A 25,556-nucleotide genomic window follows, 5' to 3' on the forward strand; every position below is an offset into this window, starting at 1 on the left:
CAGTTTATTGCAGGACCATCCATCGATATTTGTAAGAGTTTTGACAAGTCTAGTTTTTCAACACATTCATAAAATTTGGATAAAATAATTTCACTTTTTGCATGCCCTATAAATGCAGAAGTAAGGTACTGAGTTTTGACCTTATTTTCGTGATGCCAGTACCTCACATAAATATCTAGTTGCTTCTTTTGATTTGTCAGATTAAGAGTCTCATCAAATAGTAATGTAAAAAACTCAGCATTTTTACAATGCTTTAGTAACAAAGTTTTAAAATAAGGGCCAAGACCAAAATAACAGATATAAGCACATTTCTTTTCACCACATGAAAACTATTTTGCAGTGGAACTATCCGGGAACATTTTAGTGAATAAAGGCCCAATATCATCGCACGATTTAAAAGAATAGTGGCTTTTGATGCACTTAAAAGCCCACAATATTTCTGCATCTGTAACTTCAGATTTGAAAAGAAAAGAATTTATTTTATTATTTTATACACTTATTGATGTTGAATTAGCAGTTAAATCTTTTCCTGAAGTAGATGGTTCTTCTAACTTGACAAAATTCATGATACTGTTAGAAGAAACTCTGCAGTTGAGAAGGGAAAGATGTTTTGCAGCTAAAAGGGGCATTACATGCAAGGCATTAGTAAAATTAAGTGTATACTGAAAATATACATTTTTTTACTATATATATATACAGTACAAATTCCGAGATCCGGACATCCAATATCTGGAATGATCTAAAATCCGGACCTCAAAGACACCACCAATCAATTTTTTAGGGCTTTCTAACTTGACAAAATTCATGATACTGTTAGAAGAAACTCTGCAGTTGAGAAAGAAAAGATGTTTTGCAGCTAAAAGGGGCATTACATGCAAGGCATTAGTAAAATTAAGTATCGCATATATATGTATATAATGTATCTATATCTAGATCTATCTATCTATATATATATAATAAGAAATATATATATATAATAAGAAATGTATACTGAAAATATACATTTTTTACTATATACAGTCAAAAGTCGTTAATCCGGACTCGTCGGGACTTCGGCGATTCCGGATTATAGATCATCAGTTTAAATCACGTAAGATGGCATGCAGAAATTCTAAAATTAAAAATATGAAACCGTAATTTATGAAATAAGGAACAATTATGATCTAAAGGGTATCAAAATTTACAAAAAAAAGCTTAATATTTATTAGTTTACTTTATTAAACATTTCTTTCAATGTAAGTTGTTTCATTTTATGTGATAATACTTTCTCTTTAATTCTATGAACAGACATAACTTTTTGTTCACTTACAAAGTTCCGCTGTTCAAGTCCCGTTAATTGCTGTGCCGAGAATACCGACTAACTTGTCAATCGACATTTTTTCGTTTTCACTAACCTCTCTGTCACATTCTTCATGTCTTTATCCATTTTTTGCAGCAATTCCACTTTTTGTTTGATGGACATCGAAACATACTTTCGTTTTGTACGATCCTTTGGGAGCTCCAGAATCAAAAATTCTATTTGACATAATCGAAAGTTCAAGTTTACTTTTTTAGTATTGCTCTTACAGTCTGCAAAAAATAATAAGCCGGATCCAATTCGAAAATTAAGGAACAACGCAATCATCAACATTAACTGAAATAGATAATTAGATAATTTTAGCTTACACCGTCCGTTATACATAAAACGCGCACGTGAAATCGTATTCTGCGCTTGCGCACACGCAAATGCACAGTCGTAAGAGGTCTTACGCGCATGCGTAAACGCCTATGCGCATGTGTCAACGCGGAGCATGCGCAGAAAGTTTTTAGCTTTGAGGTCCGGATTATAGATCATTCTGAATTATGGGTGTCCGAATTAACGACTTTTGACTGTATATATACAGTACAAATTCCGAGATCCGGACATCCAATATCTGGAATGATCTAAAATCCGGACCTCAAAGACACCACCAACCAATTTTTTAGGGCTTTTTTGGAGGGAAGGGGTATGCTTTACGCATGCGCATTAGATTTTTTTCCTCATCATAAAAAAACATGCCGGAAATCCCGATTCTTAATCTCAGTTTGGCGCTAAATAAAATATCTCATTATTGAAGAAATAATTATTTTAGCATAAATTTATGTGATTAGTAACTTGACTCCATAGCTGCGTATCTGCTTGGCATAATCTCAAACCGAAACATTTGTTAATTTTACATCAACTAATATTTTATATCCTTGATGCCGAAATCGCGAATCATTATTTATTGTATTTTGCTTTCATCACCGCATGTTTATCAACGGATGACAACTTGAGTGATGACTCATGCAGCGACGCCAAATAACAGAGTATTATCCGATTACAGATTTAAGTTTAATGCGCTAAAATGTTGACAAGGGGAGATTTAACAGAAATTTCTTTCCTTATGCTGAAAATAGATTTTGTTAATGATACTCATAGGACAAACGATTATATTTAGTGCTATTTGAATTAAGAATAACTGATTTGTTATTCCCATAAAGCCAGAACCAGCGCCAGAGCTCGCATGGCCGCACCAGGCGGCAGAATTTAGGGAAGTTAAACAGAAGTTTTTCATTGCGATGACAATGCCCCAATCATCAATCAATTAACGGAGGGCGAAATCTGTAGTATGGTTCTAAATCCAGAAAATACAGCTACCGATAGTGAAGAAAGTAACAGAGAGGTTACTGAACGAGAAAAAATTTTGATTGACAAGTTATTCGGAATTCTTGACACAGCAATTACAGGACTTGAACAATGGAACTGAACAAGAAATTATATGTCTATAGTATTAGTCTAAAGCTTTAGCAGAGAAAACAAATCAAACAACTCACATTGAAAGAAATGTTTAATAAAGTAAACATATAAATATTAAGCTCTTTTCTTTTGTAAATTTTGATACCCTTTAAATCATAAATGCTTCATTATTTCATAAATCCTGATTTCATATTTTCAATTTTATAATTTCTACGTGCCATCTTAGTAGATTTAAAATGATCTAATATCCGGAAAAATCTCGAATCTGGGATCGCCGAAATCCCGACCTCGGACTTTGTACTGTATAAATATATATATATGTATACGGAATGTATATTTTCAGTTAAACTTCTACCGAATAACTTTTTAGTAATTCATGAAAGTTAATTTTGCATCTAGTTAATTCAGGAAAATTAATTTCAATTAGTTGTTTTCAGCTTTAAAAATATTAAAAAATTTTTAATTAGTTGTTTTCAACTAATAATTGTATCGCCATTAGCAAAAATAATGCATTACTATCAACAGCACAGGATTAAACCAAATACTTAATTGTCTATTGAAGCTTCAAAACGTATTTCCCAACTTCACTTTTTCTCGGCTAATGTTACCGAATTTGCCCTTGGCAACCTAAAATCGAAATGGAGCCAAGATTTCCCGCGAAGTCGATAACAGACCCTCTGCAGAAATAAACTCATAATCCTGATATCCCATACATATAGTATGTGAAAAAGAGAATAAACTCCGTAGAAGGTGATAAAAAATTAATTTATGGCTTAATTGAAACAAACACAGAAATTAAGCTAAGCAAAACCGTGTAAAAACAAATTGAAATGATAAAACGAAACTTAATTTTCATGTGAATTTTCAGCACTGACTCTTCCATTATAGAAATTTCAATTTGTTTCAAACAAAGACCACATTTAGCTTTACAAGGATTGTCATCCATCAATATCCAGTCTTTGTAGTCAGCTTGATGAAGCCACAGTTTATTGAAAATGCACTTTCCAGGCATCTCGTTCCTATTGGCGTCGGAAGGGTTGTGGCCTTCCAGGTTGGGATTGCTCTAATTTTGGCAAATATTTTCAGAATCCCCCCCCCTTTTTTTCTCGAGTACCTTCATCATCACTTTCGCCTCTTAAAGAACTTTCGGCTTCACGCTTTCGTCACAATCTGCCTAAATTTATGGACAACACCTGTTTCGAAAGATTGGGTGAATAGCCAATCATACACCGATACTTTCGTTCGGGTAGCTAATTGTTTTTTTTTTTTTTTTTTTTTTTTTTGTTTTTTTGTTTTTTAAATCGTTTGTAACGCAAATCTGCCAACAGATTGGTTAAGAGCCATGCAATTTTAATTCCGTATTCATGAGAAATCGCACTTCACACATAGAATGGCAATCATTAGAAATGATAAGAAATGTCAAATGAGCAAAATTAAGGACTGTTTATTCATTTTGGCCAAAATTAAGGACTTTTAAGGACCAAAAATCATTTTTGAAAAAATTAAGGACTTTTAAGGACCGTACGAACCCTGTACTACAAGAAAGGTATTAAAATAATTATTTAGCAGTCAATAAATTCAGCATACTTACCTAGTAAATGCTTCTATTTCCACAAGTTTTGAGTTTATGTGTTTAAAAGTCATATGCACACCAAAAAGCTGCATTTGTTTGGACTTAAAGACCAAACATTTCAAGTTCACTCTTTTGAGAAGAAATATATGAACAATTTCAGAATCTAGGCATAAGTATTTTTCAATATCTGTGAGATTTGAATATAAAGAAGAAACATTTAGCACAATTCTTTGCTGTAAAACTTTCATAAGCAATATATCTTCACAGCTAAAAGCATCTAAAATTTAAGAAAAACAAATAAGAATTAGCAGCTTCATTCAAATTCTATAAAAAGAAACAATTGTATCACAAATGAGGAAATCTGTCAATAATTAATGATTAATAACGCATAAAAATATATTCTCTAAGATACTGCCTATAGTTTCAGGCAATTTTGATCTTTTCTCAAAGTGACTGTTTTACAGAAATCAACAATCTATTATGGTCTTTACCAATTTACAAAATAAATTTACTTTAGTCACAGATTTTACAAGTGTACTAATGAAAAATACCGAAATAGAAGTACACTGATTTATTAATATCCTTAAATCAATAAAATTATGAATTAGAGTACTGAAGACTTTGGCAAAAAATATATTAAAAAAGAATACATTACTTTACATCAATTTTTTAAAATATCCTAAATAAATAATATTTTAAAATATGGAAAAAGATCTGTAGTGTAAAACATTAACACTTCACTTAGCTAAGTTAAATGAAATTTTATATTATATGTTTTGTTCAATAATTTTAAAAACAATCATTACAAATTTATTAAAATATTTACTGACTGGAGTTTGGCAGTCTCTTTTGAGAGAGATCGATCACAAGCAATATTTTCAATAACTTTTCATCACATTTCTAAAATAAAAAATTTCCTAAATTTTTATTTATTTATTTTTTTTACTAATTTTGTTTCTAAATTTGTATTATTAGATTCACAAACATTTAATCCAGGCTAATTAATTTAAATTTATGAAATAAAAAAAAAAAGATATTCTTAGATGCATTAAACAGTTAACTTTGAATGAACATGATTGATTGCAATAACACTGAAAGAAAAAATGAGCTCCTTCTGGTGCCATTTAAGTATTACTTTATTATGGAATACTAACTGGTCTGATAGGAAATATAGAAATGTGATAAATAATTTAAAGAAAGCTATTTCACAATCCAAAAATACATACGAGATAAATTTCACAGTATTAAATGGATAACCCTAAAATGTTTTACTGTATTTAATTCAACAAACAAGTAAACAAATCACATTGAATTAACAATTAGCTACTTTGTTCCATAAAAATAATTTTTCAGCTACAATAAGAATTAGAAATGTAACTCTTTGATGTATGTAGTAGGTAAAGTACTTTTCAGTTGCCAAAATTGCACATAACCTCAAACAGAAATATTAGTGCAAAATATATTAGAGAAGGAATGGCAAGTCTAATGGTATACAAAATTCAAGAAAAAGGAGTGGCTTAAAAAAAAAGTAGACAGAGGAAGAGGACAAATACAGAAATTCACTAATGAGAATGCATGTAAATATTCCAATTAGCAGTTTTATAGTGATTCATTTCTAGTTACAGTTCAACCCCTACCACAGTGAGCTTTTGACACTTGAAGTCAATAATCTGAGTAGCTATGAAACAAAGAATGCACAAACCTTTAAATTAGCATCTATTATGTAAACTTTTTTTTTTTTTTTTTGTTAAATGATCGTTTGTTGCAGTGCCATTTTATAGCTTCAGTACTAGTTAAAATACAATTTCATTTTGAAGTTTTCTAAACAAAATCTTTCAGTATTGATAATGACTTTACCTTGGAAGAATATAATCCTGACTCTTTGTCATTTGGCAATTACCAGATTATGCAATCCACATTGATAACTTTTCTTTCCTTTTTTAAAAAAATCATAAAAGAGAATATTATTGATTGGCCTGATGCATATTATTCATGTACACTTACAATAATGTTACATAGCTACTCATGAGGTGCAATAAGCAGGTTATCACAATTGGTGCTTTGGTTTGCAATTATAACTAATGCCCTGTTAATCAAAAAGCATCATACATTTTAGTTTGTTAGTAAAATTAGATATTTTAGTGTTGGTGTGCTACATATTTGAGGTTGCTAAGGTTGGGTTTGAAGCAATCATTTCAAAGAATTGTACTGTAATTATCAATATAAATGCTTATTTATGTTCTTATAAATGCTGAACATTTTCAGAGGGTTAATCTATAGAAAGGGATTATGATAACATAGTTCACTATATTTAAAAATAGTTGGTATAAGTTACAGTACTGTATATGAGATGTAACTCAAAATTAGATATAGACGATGTGTTACACGCATACGTGTATATATATATTTCAGAAAGCTATATAAAATTATTTAAAAAATGAGTGTTTATACCATAATTAATAGTGCACAGGCAGTTTTCCACAATATTTGTTGAGGAAAATCATAGCTGAGACCATTGTTATATCTCAGCAAACCTATGGTGCATTAAGTCACAGGTCTATGAGTGATTTTCCAGATTAAAAAATGGCAACGTATGAAATGAAGTCTGCTATGCCTTAGGCATCCACTGACAAGCAGAAATGAGGAAAATATTGAGAAAGTGTGACAGGCTACTGATATTGATCATCAAAAGATCATTTATTAAATTCCTAAAGAAACTTTATCCATTTGACTATATTTGGAGAAGAATAAATGGTGCTTGTTTCTGACTCACACTGCTCATCTTCTTACTCAGTATAGCTTTTTATTTCCACAGATATATATATATATATATATATAAAGGCTCTAAAAAAACAGTTTAGTAGATTTAAAATAATAATAATAAAAGCAATTCAGTTATGTAAGTGAAGTGTGAGAGATTACGCTATATGTCTTGAAAAATATTCAGTATTACGAATTTCTAACTGTTTCTATGTCTTCAGCAGTGGATAAAATTTTGGGCGAATTGTACCAATGCTGGTGGAGAATACTTTGAAGAGTCTTAAATATACAAGTGTAAAGTATAATATAACTGTTTAAAAATGGTTTTGCTTACTTTTGAATACACACTTATATGTCAGGTTTAACACATATAAAGCAATTTTAGATGTAATCTAAAAATTTACAGTATCTATAATTTTATTTTCTGGAAGAAATAAACTGCAAGAGCTAAAAAAAAAATTAGATCTCAAACACACTTAATTATTAAACAAAAATTAAAATATTAGAAAAGAAGTTAATATGCATTATTTTCATCTATACACTGCATATAATGTACAGCACAGCATGACAAATAATATACTTATGACAAATAATTGTGATGAATAAATACATATATAGATTCAATACATTATGCAGTATGTAGATATAAATTCTACCATGAACAATGTACTTAATCAAAACCAGATTTTTTAGTATTTAAATTATTAATTGTCAGATATAGTTTATGAATAAGTGAACAAGTATTAACACTGGCAATAAATCAAAAGTCATCAGTTCAGTAATCCTACCAAAATAGAAGGAAAGTTATTACAATAGATTAAATTTATCAAAAATTGGAAACACACATCTTATCATACACATCATTTGTTAATTCAAATTAATAAAACTTTTAGACATGAAAATTCTGGACATAACTCTTTTTGCAGAAGAAACTGTAAATTTCTTGCAAGAAAAGAAAATTCTGCTCTGAATCATAGAAGACAAGAAAAGCCAAACTTTATAAATTATCATATTCTTGTTTGTAAGCATCATGAAATAATTTTGTGATTGACTAATACATAAATACTGATTCTTTCTTCTTTTTTGGCTGTGTCCCAGAGAATGACTTTTTGTTCATTCATTCAGTTTTTCAATTTATTTGTTGTATTAAATCATCAGCTCAGGCAAATAAAATACAAAAATTTCATTATATATAATGATCAAGTACATTCTTGATCATTATTTATAAAGAGTTCACATAATATTTGAAAACTTTTATGAACAATGATATGAGGCAATTCTTACCTTTTTGTTGCACACAATTGAAAATGTCTGTTGATAAATTTATTGCTAATGATAACTGGTTTTGTATTAATTGTTTCTCCTCTTCTGGTAGCAAAATTTCATTATTTAGTTCACTTGATGAGCCCACGTACCATGACAAAACTGCATATGATTTTATGTTTCTTTCAGTAAAATTCGGAATGTTGATTAAATTAACAATAATTGTGAAATTTGTCTTTGAATTAACTTCCTTTTCACTTCTGTCATCAAATGAAACAGTGGAGGAATCATGCACAAATAATTTTTGTACACATTGCACTGACTGAGCTTCTATAAATATTTTCAGAAAAGGATGGCATATTGTCCTTAAAATGAAAACATTTGTAAATAAATACATTACTATGAAACAAGTTTTTAAATAAATAAGCATGTTAATATTAAAGAGATTTTAAAATAAATGTAAGCAAGTCTACAAAAATATGCTCTATTTAAAAGTAAAAGCATTTTAAACAAGTTCCATCTATATCACCATTTTTTTTTTTTTTTTTTTTTTTTTTTTTTTTTTTTTTATTAGTAGCAACTGTTTTAGTCCAATAAGAAAAAGCAAAACATTCTTTCTGAATGTTCTCAGTGCTAAAGCCTCTTAGATCCAGTAGTGATTCTCTGAGTTTATATAGCATTTATTACTTCAGTTTGTATAAAAATTTACTGAGTGCTTTATAACACATAGATCAATGATTCTCAACCAGGGAAATTCCCCCTAAATGAAAATTTAAATCAATGTATTCTTCGAATTTTAGAAATGCGGAATGATCATCTGGCAATGACGAAAAGAGTGCATGTGGTAAAAAAGGATCAGAACCACAGATCTAGATCAAGATTTCAATTTGTAATTCATCAAAGAAAATAGGTCAGCCAAATATTTTAAAGAATGGGGGGGGGGATCTGATGAGCACACACACACATATTATATACACAAAACCAAACATACACAATCAAGCCACTAGCTGACTTAAATAAAGGTCTGATATAACTTATCTCATATTCACTAAAATGCATATATACTCATACATATAATTATAGATATCTGCACTTTATGAAATTTTATGTCCTCTGACACTGCTTTACAAAAGATCGCACCTTCCACAGCCTAATTTTTGATGACTCAGCTTAATGTACATTATTAATGCCATCTCATTAAAAGCATTCCAATATACTAGCTATTTTTCAAACTTTGGAAGGTGAAACTATATTACACATGTTGTTTCTGTTTACGTGGACTGTGTATTTATCATTACCTTATTTTTGTGTTGCTTCAAGTTTTATGCATATTTGGCAATTTTTTAATCTGCTCTCTCTTCTTTTTAAATTTGACAACATGGAAGCTTAAGAATTTTTCATATATATTAATAATAAATATGTCTTCTCAGTGGTTTATAAAATATTTTTCATGTATGCTCTAAAATGAGAGATTATATGTAAATGCATTATTCATAATGAAATACATGCAAGCTTCAGATGACAGAATTTTCAATTAAAAGACAACTGTAACACCTGCATTTTTGGCAGTATGAACATTTAGAATTCAATTCATATTCAGTTTGCAAGTAGTGTATAAAATGAATGCCTACATACAATACTAGCATATAGCAATACAGTTTGGAGTCATGAAAAGAAAGAGCAGTAATAAATTAGCTTGTTTGCTTGCTAATGAATAATGGCTTCATTTATCAGCAGGGGAACATACTGTCAATATATGTACTATGATTTATCATCATTTCATTTTCAGCGTTATTGCAGAAAATTTCATTCACATTATAAATTAAAAATTACCCCCCTTTGCGACATTCATTTATTACAAATGTATCACCAAGCATTATTAATGATAGCTACAATCAATTATGGAATGCTGAAAATCAGAACTTTAAAAGATAAACAACTTCTATTTTTGGATTATTAAGGAAAAACTACCTAATCAAACAAATTAAGGAAATTTTTTTGAATAAAATAATCTTATCTTATACATATAAATCAAATTTTGTGTGTATGTTAGAGAAAGGCTTCATTATTGTTTAGTGTATTGGCATCATATTTGACATGAATATTCTTTGACACCCTAGAAACATCTTTCACAACCATTATTAAAATTAAGGGGCATTTGAAAATTGCACAAATAGCGTTTTTAGGGATGCCTATGAATTTTAAGAATGATAGCAAATATTGCATGTTCTTCATATTGATTGTGGAACAAGACTAACATGAAATGCAAGCACTAAAAATAGTACTGTAACTAAAAATAGCACCATTTTGAGAATAAAATATGAAATAAGCATTTAAAAATATTCTGTGATATAGTGGTACTTTAATCTTGAGAAGTCTGAAAGAAATTAGCCAAAAAGATACAAGCCAAAAAGAATACTTCAAGATTTAATATGCATAGCAATCACAAAAATTATATAAGGAATTCTAAGTATATTTTACTTTTATTTCTGCTCCTTACTTTTGCTGGCATTATCATATTCATGCTTCTGGCTAGTACATCATTTGTTGGCATAGAAAATATAAGCATAATTTAAATATTTGCCTTTTCATTTGCTCAGTTAATTAGAAAGAACTGATGAGTAAATGAGAAATATTTTTTCCAGAAAGTAGACAAAAATACAATATATTTACTGTTTGATACTAACTAGATAATTATATATTACTTAAATGCTACTTTTTTTTGTTTGGTATGTTATAAATTATGAATTGAATGAGCAAATGATATGCTTATATGGCCATTTAAAACTTTTTACATTATATTATATGTACCTGTATAACTTTTTTTTAGTGAAATACAATTTCTTCAAAAACTGCTGTAAAACATTTGAATATGAATGCAGTTTATAATGATTAGAGAAACATGTAATACAAAATACAAAATTAAATTTATTTTATTTAAATCTGAATCTGAACAAAAAGATTAATTTTAAAAGATATACATTTCATTCATATGGAATCTGGAGATTTTAAATCATTCAGTACATCAATTAAATACCCCTTTAGTTATCTTTTTCATGATTTTTCACTACAGAAAAACACATTGGAATAAATCCTTTTGCAGCTATTCTCTAAAATGATGTGGTGTTGTTGAAATAGATCAAATACCAAAAAAAGGGGGGATCTTTCAGAGAACCCCAAAATAGAATAACTTTAGAAGGATTTTTCAATTATATGAAAGCTAATTATGCATATTTATACATGCATCCTATTTGCAGTCACATATATAGAAGGCAAGATACTGTTAATTTCCATGGAATGACACTTTTATTTAAAAACAAGCATTTTTAATACATGAGTACTGAGGCAACAACGATATATTAATTATTAAAAGAAATTAACTGATTAATTTTTTAGAACACTTCGGAATCAAATAAAGCATAGTTAAATTTTGGATTAATTTTCTCTTACACAGTCACTATCTATATTTAAGGAAAATGAAAACTGAAGTGAATGAAAGTTAAAAATAATTTGCCCTAAAATATTTTTCTACACTAAAAATGGACATAATTCTTTTAGGAACGCTATTTAAAATATTGGATACAGTTTATAGAAAATAAAACACATACCTTTCACTTTCATTGCTAAATGTCCAACACATCATCAAGTGATGATTAATCAACTTCATCCAGTGTTTATTTAGCTTCACAAGTGCCTCATTTTGCAGTGGAATTTTGCTTTGTTCATTAGAATTTTCATCCTTGTGCAGAATTATGTCAACCAAAGACTCTTGGAAAGACTAATAAAATATATAAATATTGAAAAGACTAACAAAATATATAAACAATTATACATGAAATTCCATACACAATATTTAAAATTTTCAAGCAACAAAGCATAAGAGGGCATTAGTGTGATGATTTTACATAACTAACACATTCAATTTAAAAATAAATATTTGTATAATTACAGCTTATGGTCTACCCATTTTGCAATTAATTGAAATTAATATCCATTTGGTTAAATTTTCCCAACTAGAAAAATTAGGTGTTGCAAAAGCATCCAATATTTTAATCACAAGCAGTGCTTTTATACTACAAAATAAAGAAAAACTAGAGTTACAATCATATCCTTTTTTATTATTAAGTATTATTTGATATTACAAGCAGGTAACATGGGAAGATCAGGTATTTTATATATAAACAGTGGTGTTCACACTGTTATATATTAAATTTCAAGAACAAGAAAAGAAAACAATGGCATAGTTGTTTTTAAAAAAATGGTTCTGTTTTTCTCCAACAGTAGGCTCAGTTTTGCCTTTAGAATCAACGGTTATTCACTATGGTTAACTTCTGAGGAACTGAGATAATACTGTGGACAACTGAGATATACATCCACTGAGAACTGATGAACTGAGATATACATCCACACTTAACTCAAAATTACGGTTAATCTGAAGGCAGTGAAAAAAGTGCAAGAAACAGGAGTAACTTTATTATAATTAACATAAAGATACTATTAGGGGTTAGCAATTGTATTTTCAAGCAGTTAAAGGTGAAAAATAAGTTTAGTTGGATTAAATAAGCATTCAGAAAGAAAAACACAATAAATAATAGAAGAATAAACACCACTAGAAATAAAGAAATTAAGTTAAAAATGGATATAACTATTTTACATTATTATTTTACAGCCAAGAATTTACTGTACATTTGATTTTTTTTTTACTATTGAGCATCTGCCTTTTAACTGATGATTTAACAATATTCATATATTCCAAATCATGTATAAATAAATTATATGCTACTAATTTGTACTAGAATGATAGATTAACTCTAACTGGCAATGTGACTAAAAATAAAAGGCCAATTTTTATACATGCGACTACTGTAATAAATGAACTCAAACAATCTGAATCACACAAAGTATTAAACATCTATTTCTACTGAATAGCATGTATTTTAAAATGTTCATATAATTTTTCATATTTTTATTAATTTAAAATAAGATTATTTAAAGTTTTAAAAAAACAAAATTTAATAAAAGTATCATAAAATAATACAGAAAACTTTTATTCAATTTATATTTAAAAAAAATTAGAAAAAATCCATGGAATCCACTTTGAATATCATGATTCTAAAAGCCAGCCAGTCAGTAACATAAGGCTCTGAAGTACCGTATGGTTAAGACAGAATATATAAGAGAAATAAATTACTCATCATTATACAATGGACACTTGCTAATTCAAACCTTCGGCTAATTCGAACTAATCCAAAGGCTTCCAGCACCTTGTACTGGAATTAATGTTAAAAAATATTTCATTAATTAAAACTCAAAATTTGGGGGGAGGGGGGGAAAAACCTTTTTCCTCATTTAATAGAGAAAATACATGCTATGTTTATTATTTTGTGTGTCAAACTCCTCTATATTTCTTTTCTGTGTAAAGAGGCACATGCCTGCATCCGCTAAACATTAGTGGATATTATCCTACAGTCCACCTCTTATTAGTGCTTAACTTTAACGCCCAAAGATCCCTGGCCTAACCTGTTTCTTTGGATTCATTCAGAACCCTTTATGACTTGGTCAGGATAACGGGGAGAATCATTTGTTTATTTGTCACCAATTTTCTTAGAATTTCAGGAAACCCAGTGTTTACTACGGATTATAGAGAGCTGCATCAGTTAAGCCTGCAATGTAAAGAAATTAATGTACTCTAGTTTTCCTTCCTCAGTCTGTAATGTGAATGTGTAAAAATTCAGGGTATCTACATGTGGAAAGTACAAAACTATACCTTTGGAGACAAAGGTAGAAATTTTAAAGAAAGTCGAGAATAGAGAATGTAAAACAAAGTTAGCAGCTGACTATGGAATTAAAAAGCATACCTTATTGACTTATTTGAAAAACAAGAAATCAATTTTAGATTCATGGGGAAAATCTAAATTTCCTAGAGGGAGGATTAGGTTAGGTTAGGTTATTTAATTACGGCAAAGCCTCGAGGGCTATCTGCCTAAGAGGAGGGATGCCTTCGTGGAGGACTTTCTAAGGGAAACTGGCTCGTATACACGTTACACATGAGGAAAACCACGAAAACACTCATGCAGCCAGCCCGTTCGCGGGAATCGAACCTCGGACCGAACTACCAGTGTTCAGCGACTTTACCGCTCGGCCGCTGGTAGAAGGAAGGAAGGAAGCACATGAGAAATGCATCTCAAGAAGATCTAGGAAAAGCTCTACTGCTCTGGTTCTACAAGGCTAGATCTCGAAAATTTCCAATAAATGGATTCCTATTGTAGACAATGGCTGATGAATTGGTAAGTCAAATGGGTACTGAAGATTTTAAACGCAGAGATGGATGGCTTTCTCAATTTAAGTCAAGGCACAATTTTTTTTTTGCAAACTGCATGTGGTCAAAGATCTGATGTAAACAAAGATGTAAGCACTAATTTTGGAAGGAAACTGCCAGGGCTTTTCTCAACTTACCTGCCAAAAGATATTTTTAATGTATATGGAACTGCATTTTCTTACAAACTCTTGCCAAACAAAAGGAATAAATAGAAAGTTTTTGAGAGAAAAGCATAAAATGTTCTTATTTCTGAATAATGCAACCTGCCACAATAACTTTCAAAAACTGAGTTCCATGCAGGTTGCATATTTGCTGCCAAACACAACTATGTAGCAACAACCAGTGGATCAAGGAATCTTTCAGAATCTTAAAACAAATTAGCGTTAGAGACGCTTACAACAAATAATTTTTTCTTCAGATTGTAGTGAAAACCAAGACTTCACTCTGCTGACAGCTATAAATGATATATATGCCACATGGGATGCTGTTAAAGAAAGTACAATTAGTAATAGCTTTCATCATGCTAAATTCATGCACTTTGAAGAGAGCAATCATATCGAAGAATGTGAACAGAATGTTAAGCATCTTAATGATCAAGCTATATTGGACTTTATAAAAACTCTGAAAGCATTTACTCAGATTGAACCTTCCTCTGAAAATGAATTGAAATGTTTACTTTAAGGCAAGAAGCTGGCTAAGAAAGTGTAAGCATAATAAACAAAACCAAACATCTGTTTTCCAGTTTTTCCCAAAAGTGTAACTCATATTTGTTTTATTGAAGTTTACTTTCTACTTCATATCTTCTGCTTCATTTTATGATTAAGGTTAAAGCTTTGTTGTTTTTAATATGTTTAATTTTAGATATCATAGTATAATATATTTTTTGGAGTTATACATACTAGTAGATTTTTCTTCTTCTACTTCAGATTCTTCTTCTTCACTTTTAAAGTTTTCTCTTAACATCGGATAATTCAAATTCTTTTCTGAGAACCTTTGAGTTCAAATTAATGAGTGTTCACTGTATCACACTGCAAATCATAAAAAGTTCTAACCATTCTTTTCAGCTAGACAGTTTGCTAAAACCTAAACAGTGGAGGGTTGGGATCAGGAATAATTATTTCCCCAAACACTGGTGGGCTAAGAAATGCAGTCTCAGTTTCTGATCAAAGAATGAAACAGATTCTAAACCAGATGAGAAAATAATGCTCAATTCCCAATAAAAATATGACAAATTTAATTATAAATACAGTACAAATAGATTCAGAATCGTCAGGACTTCAGCAATATCGGATATTAGATCATCAGACAGGAAGATAAGATGTATACAAGGCAACATTGGGACTTCCTTTATTGTTTAGGTCAGATAGAAAAATGCTAATCCCATATAACCAGTCAAAGGCTCAAAGTGTGATTCTGGCTACATCAATGCGAGTCAATGAAGGTATTGTCAATGGCCATGGTGCCACTGCCATAGCCAGCAGGGATGTTTGAGTGTGATATGCAGGAATGTTAGTTAATCAGGAAAAAATTGCATTTATAGCCCACTTGTTTGCTTTTCTTGAAGAAGCAGGAATTTTTATCAATATTTTCCATTCCTAGATTTTTTATATTATTTATTTATTTATAGCTGATGGTTCGGAGGTCCAGATCTCGGATCATTCTGGATACTGAATGTCTAGATTTCGGACACTGTACTGTATATAATTGAATGAGAAAAGAATAGACAGTACTTATAAAATGTAGTTACAGAGAAGTTATAGCTTGTTAACTTCATTATACATAACTATTACAACTAGTCATTCATGTTTCAATGATTAAAAATAACTAAAAAAAATCATTTATTAGTCATTCATGTTTCAATGATTAAAAATAACTAAAAAGAAAATTTGATTCTATTATCAATTTACATAAACTATAAGTAAAAATAACAATAAAAAATGAGGCCATTCTCTCTTCTATAATGAGTCCATGAATAAAAAAGTAGTTTTAAAAATATTGTTCGCACTATATATTACATTTTAATACATTAGAATTTAATGTTCTTACATTTACACAGCGTTGATCTAAATTTTTGTCGATCAGTGTAGAATCATGCAATTTATACAATGCATCAAAAGTTGCAGCTATCTTCTGAGATATTTCAAACTCTCGTTCAGCAATTAACAGATTTCCATCCTGTTAAAAAATAAATAAATAAAGGGAAAGATTATTTCAGCTTAACTTATATCTTTTTTTGAGAATTTATCTTTCTTCCAAGAACAGTTGATAACAAGAATGCATTTGAATATTTCAAATATTTTATTTTCATTTATTTAATTGCAGTTTCATATATAACTTTGGTAGGCTAAATCCTTCTCGCTTCGAAAAATCTGACAGGCTACACAAATCTTTTATGCAATGAATCACTGTGAATTCCCACTGGGTTGAGACTATGTATGTTATGAAGTTTAATTTGTAATATCTTTTATTTTATTTTAAACACTAACTTATTCATTTACTTTGTCTTTACTGGGGATGGACAAAAATAGAGGAAAGAATAAACTTAAGAAGCTGTGTAGACAAATCAATTTAGTTTAGTATTGAAATAATAAATTCAGTTAGTTTACATCTTCAAATGAATAACATTATCTCAATAAATCATTCATAATAATAATAAGTGATTATCACCTTTTTATTACATGCATTACCTTTGTTCATTTCTTAAAAATAAGTAAAAAAAAAAAAAAAAAGAGTGACTGGCCAAACCACAAGATAAGTAAAAAAAAATAACACATACAATATTTATAATTCAGCATATTTATTAATTTCTAGATTATAAATTAAGATAGCTGGCCAGACTACTACTAAAAAATTCCCTTAAAGGATAATAGCACACATAATATAAGTAGATTCATGCACTCGAATTTTGAATAATTATTCCTAATTCATTAGTACAAACATTTCTAAAATCCTTAAACAGTGATTCATAAAAGACAATGATATCTGCCCTATTATTATTAATTCAGTTTACTCTAAAACATCTAATTCCAATTACAGACTTGAGTAAATGATTAATCTGAATTATTATTAATGATACAAATTTAGCAATACTGTTAAGTATTTCCTGTAACACAGAATCTAAATTAGAATTTTTAACATTATGTACCTTCAATTTAACAGAAGAATTCAAACTACTTTCTTAACCCTAAAACTCCCATGTGGAAAATAAAGCAATAAAAATTTTGACCCACAGAATACAAATCCAGATATCAGGCAGCCTTCTGCAGCACATATCCTAGACAACTGTCGATAAGACTAGACAACTGTTATTCTTTCCTCTATTTTTGTCCATCCTCAGTGAAAGACAAAGTAAATGAATATCCTAATATGCTGTTCTTTCCCCATGAAAGTAATTTTTCTCATTCACCAGGTTACACTCTATCTACTATATCAGTCCTCAGGGAAAAGTGCTAAGCTGCACATGTGATGACAACTTGGGGTTCTATCTAATAATTAATAATTAACAGATGACTGTCATCAACAAGAAGCTGAGATGACTGCTAATAATGCCTTAAAAATTATCAGACTAACAGAGAGACAGCATAACATTTATTTTCAAGTTGAACAGCAAGAAGATATTTCAGCTGATTTCATAGTAAAGGCTCATCCAGGCCCAAATACAGGCCCTCAGCCTACTTTTGCAGGCAAGCCCACCAGCAAGGCAAAACTTGCCCCAGATCTATTTTTGTTACCACTTAATAATTTTAGATCAAACTGATTTTTACTTTCACATATGCCTCAAAGAAATCGCAAAAAGAATTTTTTATTAGCTTTTATTTTCTTTTTAAGCTATTTATCTAACTTTTTCTTATGGTGCTGGACAAAAATAAAGGAAAGAATAAAAGTTAAAAAGCTGAAACTCTTATACTGTGTTGAGGAATTGGAAGACTGATCTAAAACCAAGTTAAATCAATAAAACCTTATCCTTAAAATCAATTAACTTATTCAAGTTTCGAATTAAAACTGATTAAATCAATAACCTGAAAATAAAGAGGAATAAATCTTTGCTGGTGCTTGGGCATAATAGGAATGCTATCTATCTTAAAAATACCATTTCTTCAAATCACCACAAACTAAATACACTAATACATTCATTACTTTCTCTAGAGATATCAACAAGTTCATTTCCATTAATACATAACCTCACAAACACAAGGGGGGAAATAAATATATATATACACCTATCAATCAAACAGTTTTCCTTAAAATAATAAATTTGATTAGTTTGGTTAAATTCCTTTACACCCTCAATGATCACATTATCTCATAAACCCTCCATAATAAGAATAAATGTTTAGTACATTTTATTACATGTATTATGTTTTCATTTCTTAAAAACAGTTAAACTAAATGCTAAACTGGGATAGCTGGATTCAGATTTCTATATGAACATTATTTTAGAAGTACTCACAATTTAAAAGCTTACCTCTGAAACTGAAATTCAGGGACATATAAATTTCCCTCTTGAGTAATAAATTAAATTAATTGCATTTTCTGACATTTAGCAATTAATTAAATTAAATTCCTTAATATGATATTCTATAAACCCTAAATCAGTGATGCTTTCTTTTATCATATTAATTTTTCTCTCTCACGTTAATTTAAGATATGACTTATAACAATTAAACATTGAAAAAAATTCATTTTCTCAATTATTAATTAATTTACATGCAACATTTCAGATTTTCATTTAACATTAAAAATGACTGATTTTTCAAAATCCTAATAATTAAATAATTAAAAAAAAAGGAAAAAAAAAAAAAAAAAAAACACGGAAAACAAATCACTCACAGGTTCAGAATGCAAGAGATATCATAAATGAAATTTAAGGTCCTCATCAGAAATTCTCTTCGCTGAAAAGTATACTCTTTTTCAGATCTATTTAAATAGGGTGCATGACATCAAATACACTTTGACTAATTACTCAGTCCTCAAGGGAATACAGCAGGAGAAATGATTGTGTTTTTCACTATTTTGCGGCATCTTAGTTGGTAATGCCCAGATCTAATACTCTTATTGAAAATTGCATGGCGTTGCAGGCCCAACTGCATGCACCATCCACAAGAATAACTGGAAAACACAGAGATTGAAATGATCGTCTTTAAGGTTTTTGCAAACTTATTATAGAGAACCCTGCTTCCTTTGGTTTTTTCCTTACAGCTGGATAACCTATTTTGGGGTTTGAATGCACCTTTCTGAGCACTCAAGTATTTTTTCTCAACACTTTAAACAAATATTAGAAAAGTCATGTTCCTTATTTTTTTAGCCTGCAAGATCCAAACTCTCACCAGAGTGCATAATTTTGTAGTAACCATGACAGTGATGAAGATTTTTGGTCACAGTTATTATCATCTTAGTCAAGAATAACTGGACTCACGACCACCGTCTTAAGAAAATGAACCACCTTGTCGGCATATAACTGGGTACCATGTGACCTGCCAGGAGTAGATGAAGCCTTATTTCGTTCTCTCTCTCCCCCCTTTTTTTTCCTTTTATAATTTTCAATAATGTGAAAAAAAAAAATTGCTCCAGCCTCTTGTGAAACAATTTTTTAAATCTCAGCTTCTCTAAAATAAAGACACCTATAAATTCACCATTGGTTGAAATTATTTATCCATTTAAATCCTTTTTTAAACTCTCTCATACCAACAAGAAAAGGGGTAATAACTTACAACTATTTTTTTTAAGAAAAGTCTAACTCCTCCACAGATGACATACAAAACTTCAAGTAATGTTTTCAACCACTTTCCCTATGAATGAAATATGGGGAAAGTGGTTGAAATGCTGAAAGTTAAGGGGGATCTACAGCTATTTGCTGACCCATGACTCAAAGAGAGTAGTAGCATGGAAAAATAAACAACCACTTTTAGACTAACTTTTAAGGAATGAAATGCACTGAAAAGAAAACTTTGCTTAAATGATAATATCATAAATTCATTAAGAATTAGTGCAAAAATATTAAATTCATTAAGAACTAGTACAATCAAAAGTCTTTAATCCGGACTCGTAGGGACATTGGCGATTCTGGATTATTTATTTTTCCAGATTATAGATCATCAGTTTAAATCTGGTAAGATGGCATGCAGAAATTATAAAATTAAAAATATGAAACCACAATTTATGAAATAAAGAACAATTATGATCTAAAGGATATCAAAATTTACAAAACAAAAGCTTAATATTTATTTGTTTACTTTATTAAACATTTCTTTCAACGCGCGTATGCGTAAAGCATACATTACGCATAGTCGAAATTAGAAAATTACAACCAGAAAACTATTTGATGTGTATTCGTGATATTTATAATGAATTTGATTTAAATCATATCAAAGACAGAGTACATCAAGATGAAATAGTACATTTATTAATGAACTATAAGCCGAATAAAATAAAAACATCTGCCCTGAAGATAAGGATAGTGCTGACAGATCAACTTCCAGTTCATTGCGTGCCATAATGTTCCCCTCCCCCCGCAGAGCAGCGTGAAATTCATAAACATATTTTGGAATGGTTAGAGAAACAAAGGATATGCCTTTATCCATTTTTTGCAGCAATTCCACTTTTTGTTTGATGGACATCGAAACATGCTTTCGCTTTGTAGATCCTTCGGCAGTATCCAGCATCGGAAACTCTATTTGACATAATCGAAAGTTCAAACTTACTTTTATAAATTACCATACACAAATTTGAGTACTAGTGATCATACACTCATATGATTTTTTTTCATAAAATTTCTTGTTTCTTATGAAATGCTTCTCTTTATTATTGATTATTACAGTGCCTACGAGTCATAAAACCAGCTAAGTGAAAAATTTGGCCAATTCACTTCTTGGGAGGAGATGAAGATAATCAGAAAGTATTTGATAACCAACAAATTCCAGTCAAGCAGAATGAACATTTATTCTAAAATTAATGTTGAGTTTTTAGGTCATGGTGCAACTGGCATGCAGTGCACTGGTAACAAATATACCCAGCTAAACCGGAGGCCCTGCGCAAAATCTATTATGAAAGCCCCATTAAAGATGATTTCCTGTAGCATGTTCCAGTGAAACTATTATTTTTCTCATTGTCACATATAAGTTTATGGGAGAAGTCATACATACCCAAAGTGTGTGGGAACCACTACTTTGGCAGCTGAGGAAGAGATGGTTCTGTTGTTAAACCATCAAAACTAGTCCTGCAAAATTTACAAATATAAGGCTGATTCTTGTTGTTTGATTTCTGTAATAATGATTATTTGGAGCATTATTTTAATTTAAACCTATGAATTTGTCACCACATTAATGGAGCACCTCTCTCTGTGTGTATGTATATATATCATTTATGGTATTTTTTAAATGAAGAGTTATACAACTCTTCATTTAAAAGATACCATGAATTATTCAGTTACCTTTTGTAAGTGCAGGTTTAGAGTACATGCCTCATTTTTCCCTGTGGAAATCAAGCATTATATACACTATTTCTGTTTCAAATGCTGATTTTTTATATTAATTAATTTTGGTGCATAGTAACTTCTTAACCCTTTCACGACGGTGCAACTTTGTTTCAGACGCTCGTGTGGGATGGAAGGGAATCGAAGGTAGTTACTGTACAGGACGGAGGTTTTGCATTGCTAAGCCTAATTTTATAAAAAAAATCAGAAAAAAAAAAAAAAAAAAAGTTTTGCTTCTAGAATCGTAATTTTTGGTATCATTTTATATTATTACTTGAGCTCTTATACAGGGTGTGATTCAAAAATTTCAAGACTTACCTCAGAACTAGAAATTTATTAAACATTTAAGTACAGCGGACTAAAATTCTTCAAAATATTATCCTTCAGCATCAACACAGCGCTGCCAGCTCATCTTCCACTGTTCATAGCCCTTCTGGAAGGCCTCGGGCATCATGCTGTCAGGGGTCTTGTCGAAACCTGCTGGATGGCATCGATGGAGTCGAATCTCTTCCTTTTTAGTTCAACGTGACAACACTCCTGCAGCCACCCTACAGCCCCGACTTGGCTCAAAGTGACATTTTCCTCTTCCCCGGAATCAAGACAGGCCTAAAAGGGAAGTGATTTGACTCTATCAACACCATCCAGCAGGCTTCGATGAGAGCCCTTGACAGCATGATGCCCGAGGCCTTCCAGAAGGGCTTACGAACAGTGGAAGACGCACTGGCAGCGCTATGTTAATGCTGAAGGTTCATATTTTGAAGAATTTTAGTCTGCTGTACTTAAATATCCAATAAATTTCTAGTTCTGAGGTAAGTCTTTAAACTTTTGAATCATACCCTGTATATGTTAAAATTAGCACTTAATGATGTTGTTTTTCTTTACTTTACATGAAAATATACTTAAAAAATTGCTTATCTTGTAAAATAATTTTTGGAAGCGCTGTTCAAATTATTCCAAAGTTTTAATTGATAAAATCCATCAATACAGTTTAAAATTAATAAAACGACACAACAAAGACTATTTACAGTAAGAAGTAACAAAATTAAAAATGAAGACTGAGTGTGGTAAATCGCGAAACACGGAGAAGTATCACTTTCTAACTTCTAGAAAAAGTATTTCATTTTAACTCTTTAGAAAGTGAATCATCACTCTCATCTGCGTTAGTAAATGGTTCATTAACCATACGAGGGTATTCTTCCTCTGATAAATAGCGCCTTCCCGCCATAATGGACTGGAGGTGAGGCTTTTCGAAATAAAAAGAGAAGAAACGGAAATATATCTGAAAGCAATACAAAGCGTAACAGAACTCCACATAGTAACCCTAAAAGACCGTACACAGTAAAGGGAAAAAACAGAATAAGAAAAGGATTTGATATAAATCAGACACGCGAATGTTTTCATTAGCACGCAGCGATTTAAAGAACTCACCTCTGTTTACGCTTCCCCCCCCACCCCTGCAACAGTTGATGATTAAAATACCAATGTCAAGCAGAATATATTAAACTCAACATCAGGAACCTAAAACTGTACTCATTTCAAAAGTAATGGACATAGGATATCATCTAGTGGCCTTCAGAAAAACGTTCCAGTTTAAAATGCATCACCCGTCCTCTGAATGCAGTCTCTAGTGATGCGTGGATGAGACGCCCGACTGTAAGAGACAGGGAATGCGTACATGGGACGCCCGTCCTGAAAGGGTTAAGCTTCATGTAAAGGATTTAAGCTGGAGATGATTAAAATGAAATTGCAGTTGACTGCAGACTGAGAATGGCAAAACGATTGGATTTCTTCAGCCAAGTAACCCAGAGCTATTTAACCAATATCACATAATTTCTATTTAACAGCAGGATTTGCATAATCTTACTAACTAGCCACTTATGCAGCCAGCTGCCTAGAATAGTTATTATAAAAAGAAAAAAAATATATATAATAATTTTAAAGAAGCTAGCTAATGTAATTTCATACATCCAGCTATGTAATTAATAATAATTGAAAGGAATCTGAGTTTATTTCTTTTAAATCACTTAGTTTGTTAATTAAAACATTATAAATATCTTGCGCTTTGGTGAATGACAATACACTGCTACATGAAGGATAAAAATATTTTAATTCACACTGTGTCAACAACTTTCTTTTAAATCACTGAGTTAAATTTTGAAAGACAAATATATTGCATTTTGTTGGATAGTAAAACATTTCTTTTACAGTTTTTCTTTCTGAATTTTCCGATAAAATTTGAAACATAAACATCTATCGAAGGCGAGACAATTTTTTTGTTTTGCTGGGTTTTTAATCAAAAGTTCCTTAAATTTGCCTCAAATATGAAATAACAGAAAAAAAAAAAAAAAAAAATTCAAAATTTAAAATTTGGGCTTTGAGGTACACATACTTGAGTGGAAGGATGTATTCAATATTTGGTGGCTCTAGGAGCTGCTGTTTTTTGGCAATGAAGTTAGAAAGACAAATATATTACCTCTTGCCAAGCAGCAACAGACTTCTTTTATATTGCTGAGTTTTCTGATTAAATATGAAGCGTAAATATGTTATACAGTCAAAAGTCGTTAATTCGGACACCCAAAATCCGGACCTCAAAGCTACAAACTTTCTGCTGCGCGTACGACCTTTACAGCTGCGAATAGGCGTGTGAGCGTGCGCAAAATACGTTTACGAATGCGCATTTAATGTATAACGGACAGTATAAGCTAAGCTAAAATTATCTAATTCAGTTAATGTTGCAGATTGCGCTGTTCCTTAATCTTCTAATTGGATCCGGCTTATTATTTTTTGCACACTGTTAGAGCAATTTTATAAAAGTAAGCTTGAACTTTCGATTATGTCAAAAAGAATTTCCGATTCTGGAGTTATCAAAGGATCTACAAAGCGAAAGTATGTTCCGATGTTCATCAAACAAAAAGTGAAATTGCTGCAAAAAATGGATAAAGGCATATCCTTTGTTTATCTAAACTTTAACGTTTGTTTATCTAAACTTTGTTTATCTTTAACGCCGCGGCACGCAATGAATTGGAAGTTGATCTGTCAGCACTATTCTTATCTTCAGGGCAGATGTTTTTATTTTATTTGGCTTATAATTCCTCACTAAATGTATTATTTCATCTCGATGTACTCTGTCTTTGATATGATTTAAATCAAATTCCTCATCATTATAATTCGCTTCCGAAAGCGAAGAAAGTAACAGAGGTTATTGAAAACGAAAAAATTTCGATTGACAAATTAGTCAGTATTCTCGACCCAGCAATTATAGGACTTGAAGAGTGGAACTTTGTAACTGAACAAGAAATTATGTCTGTTTATAGAATTAAAGAGAATGTATTATCACATAAAAAACGAAACAACTTACATTGAAAGAAATGTTTAATAAAGTAAACAAATAAATATTAAGTTTTCTTTTTTT

The 25,556-nt window shown here is 30.5% G+C and overlaps 1 protein-coding gene across 3 annotated transcripts in view; it reads right to left on the bottom strand.

The window, feature by feature from the left end:
• LOC118191295 (uncharacterized) overlaps positions 1–25,556 on the bottom strand; it is a 62,034-nt gene that overhangs the window by 12,193 nt on the left and 24,285 nt on the right. For all 3 annotated transcript variants that reach the window (XM_085821140.1, XM_085821133.1, XM_085821129.1), the window contains 4 exons: positions 16,720–16,848; positions 11,963–12,132; positions 8,376–8,719; positions 4,350–4,608 (listed from right to left, as the gene is read on the bottom strand). In XM_085821140.1, coding sequence (XP_085677266.1) covers positions 4,350–4,608; positions 8,376–8,719; positions 11,963–12,132; positions 16,720–16,848 — 902 coding nt within the window. The remainder of the gene's footprint in view (positions 1–4,349; positions 4,609–8,375; positions 8,720–11,962; positions 12,133–16,719; positions 16,849–25,556) is intronic.

The sequence above is a fragment of the Stegodyphus dumicola genome, chromosome 1 (genome assembly GCF_044657685.1).
Source record: "Stegodyphus dumicola isolate Sdum_Otavi_A_Nest chromosome 1, ASM4465768v1".
NCBI lineage: Eukaryota > Metazoa > Arthropoda > Arachnida > Araneae > Eresidae > Stegodyphus > Stegodyphus dumicola.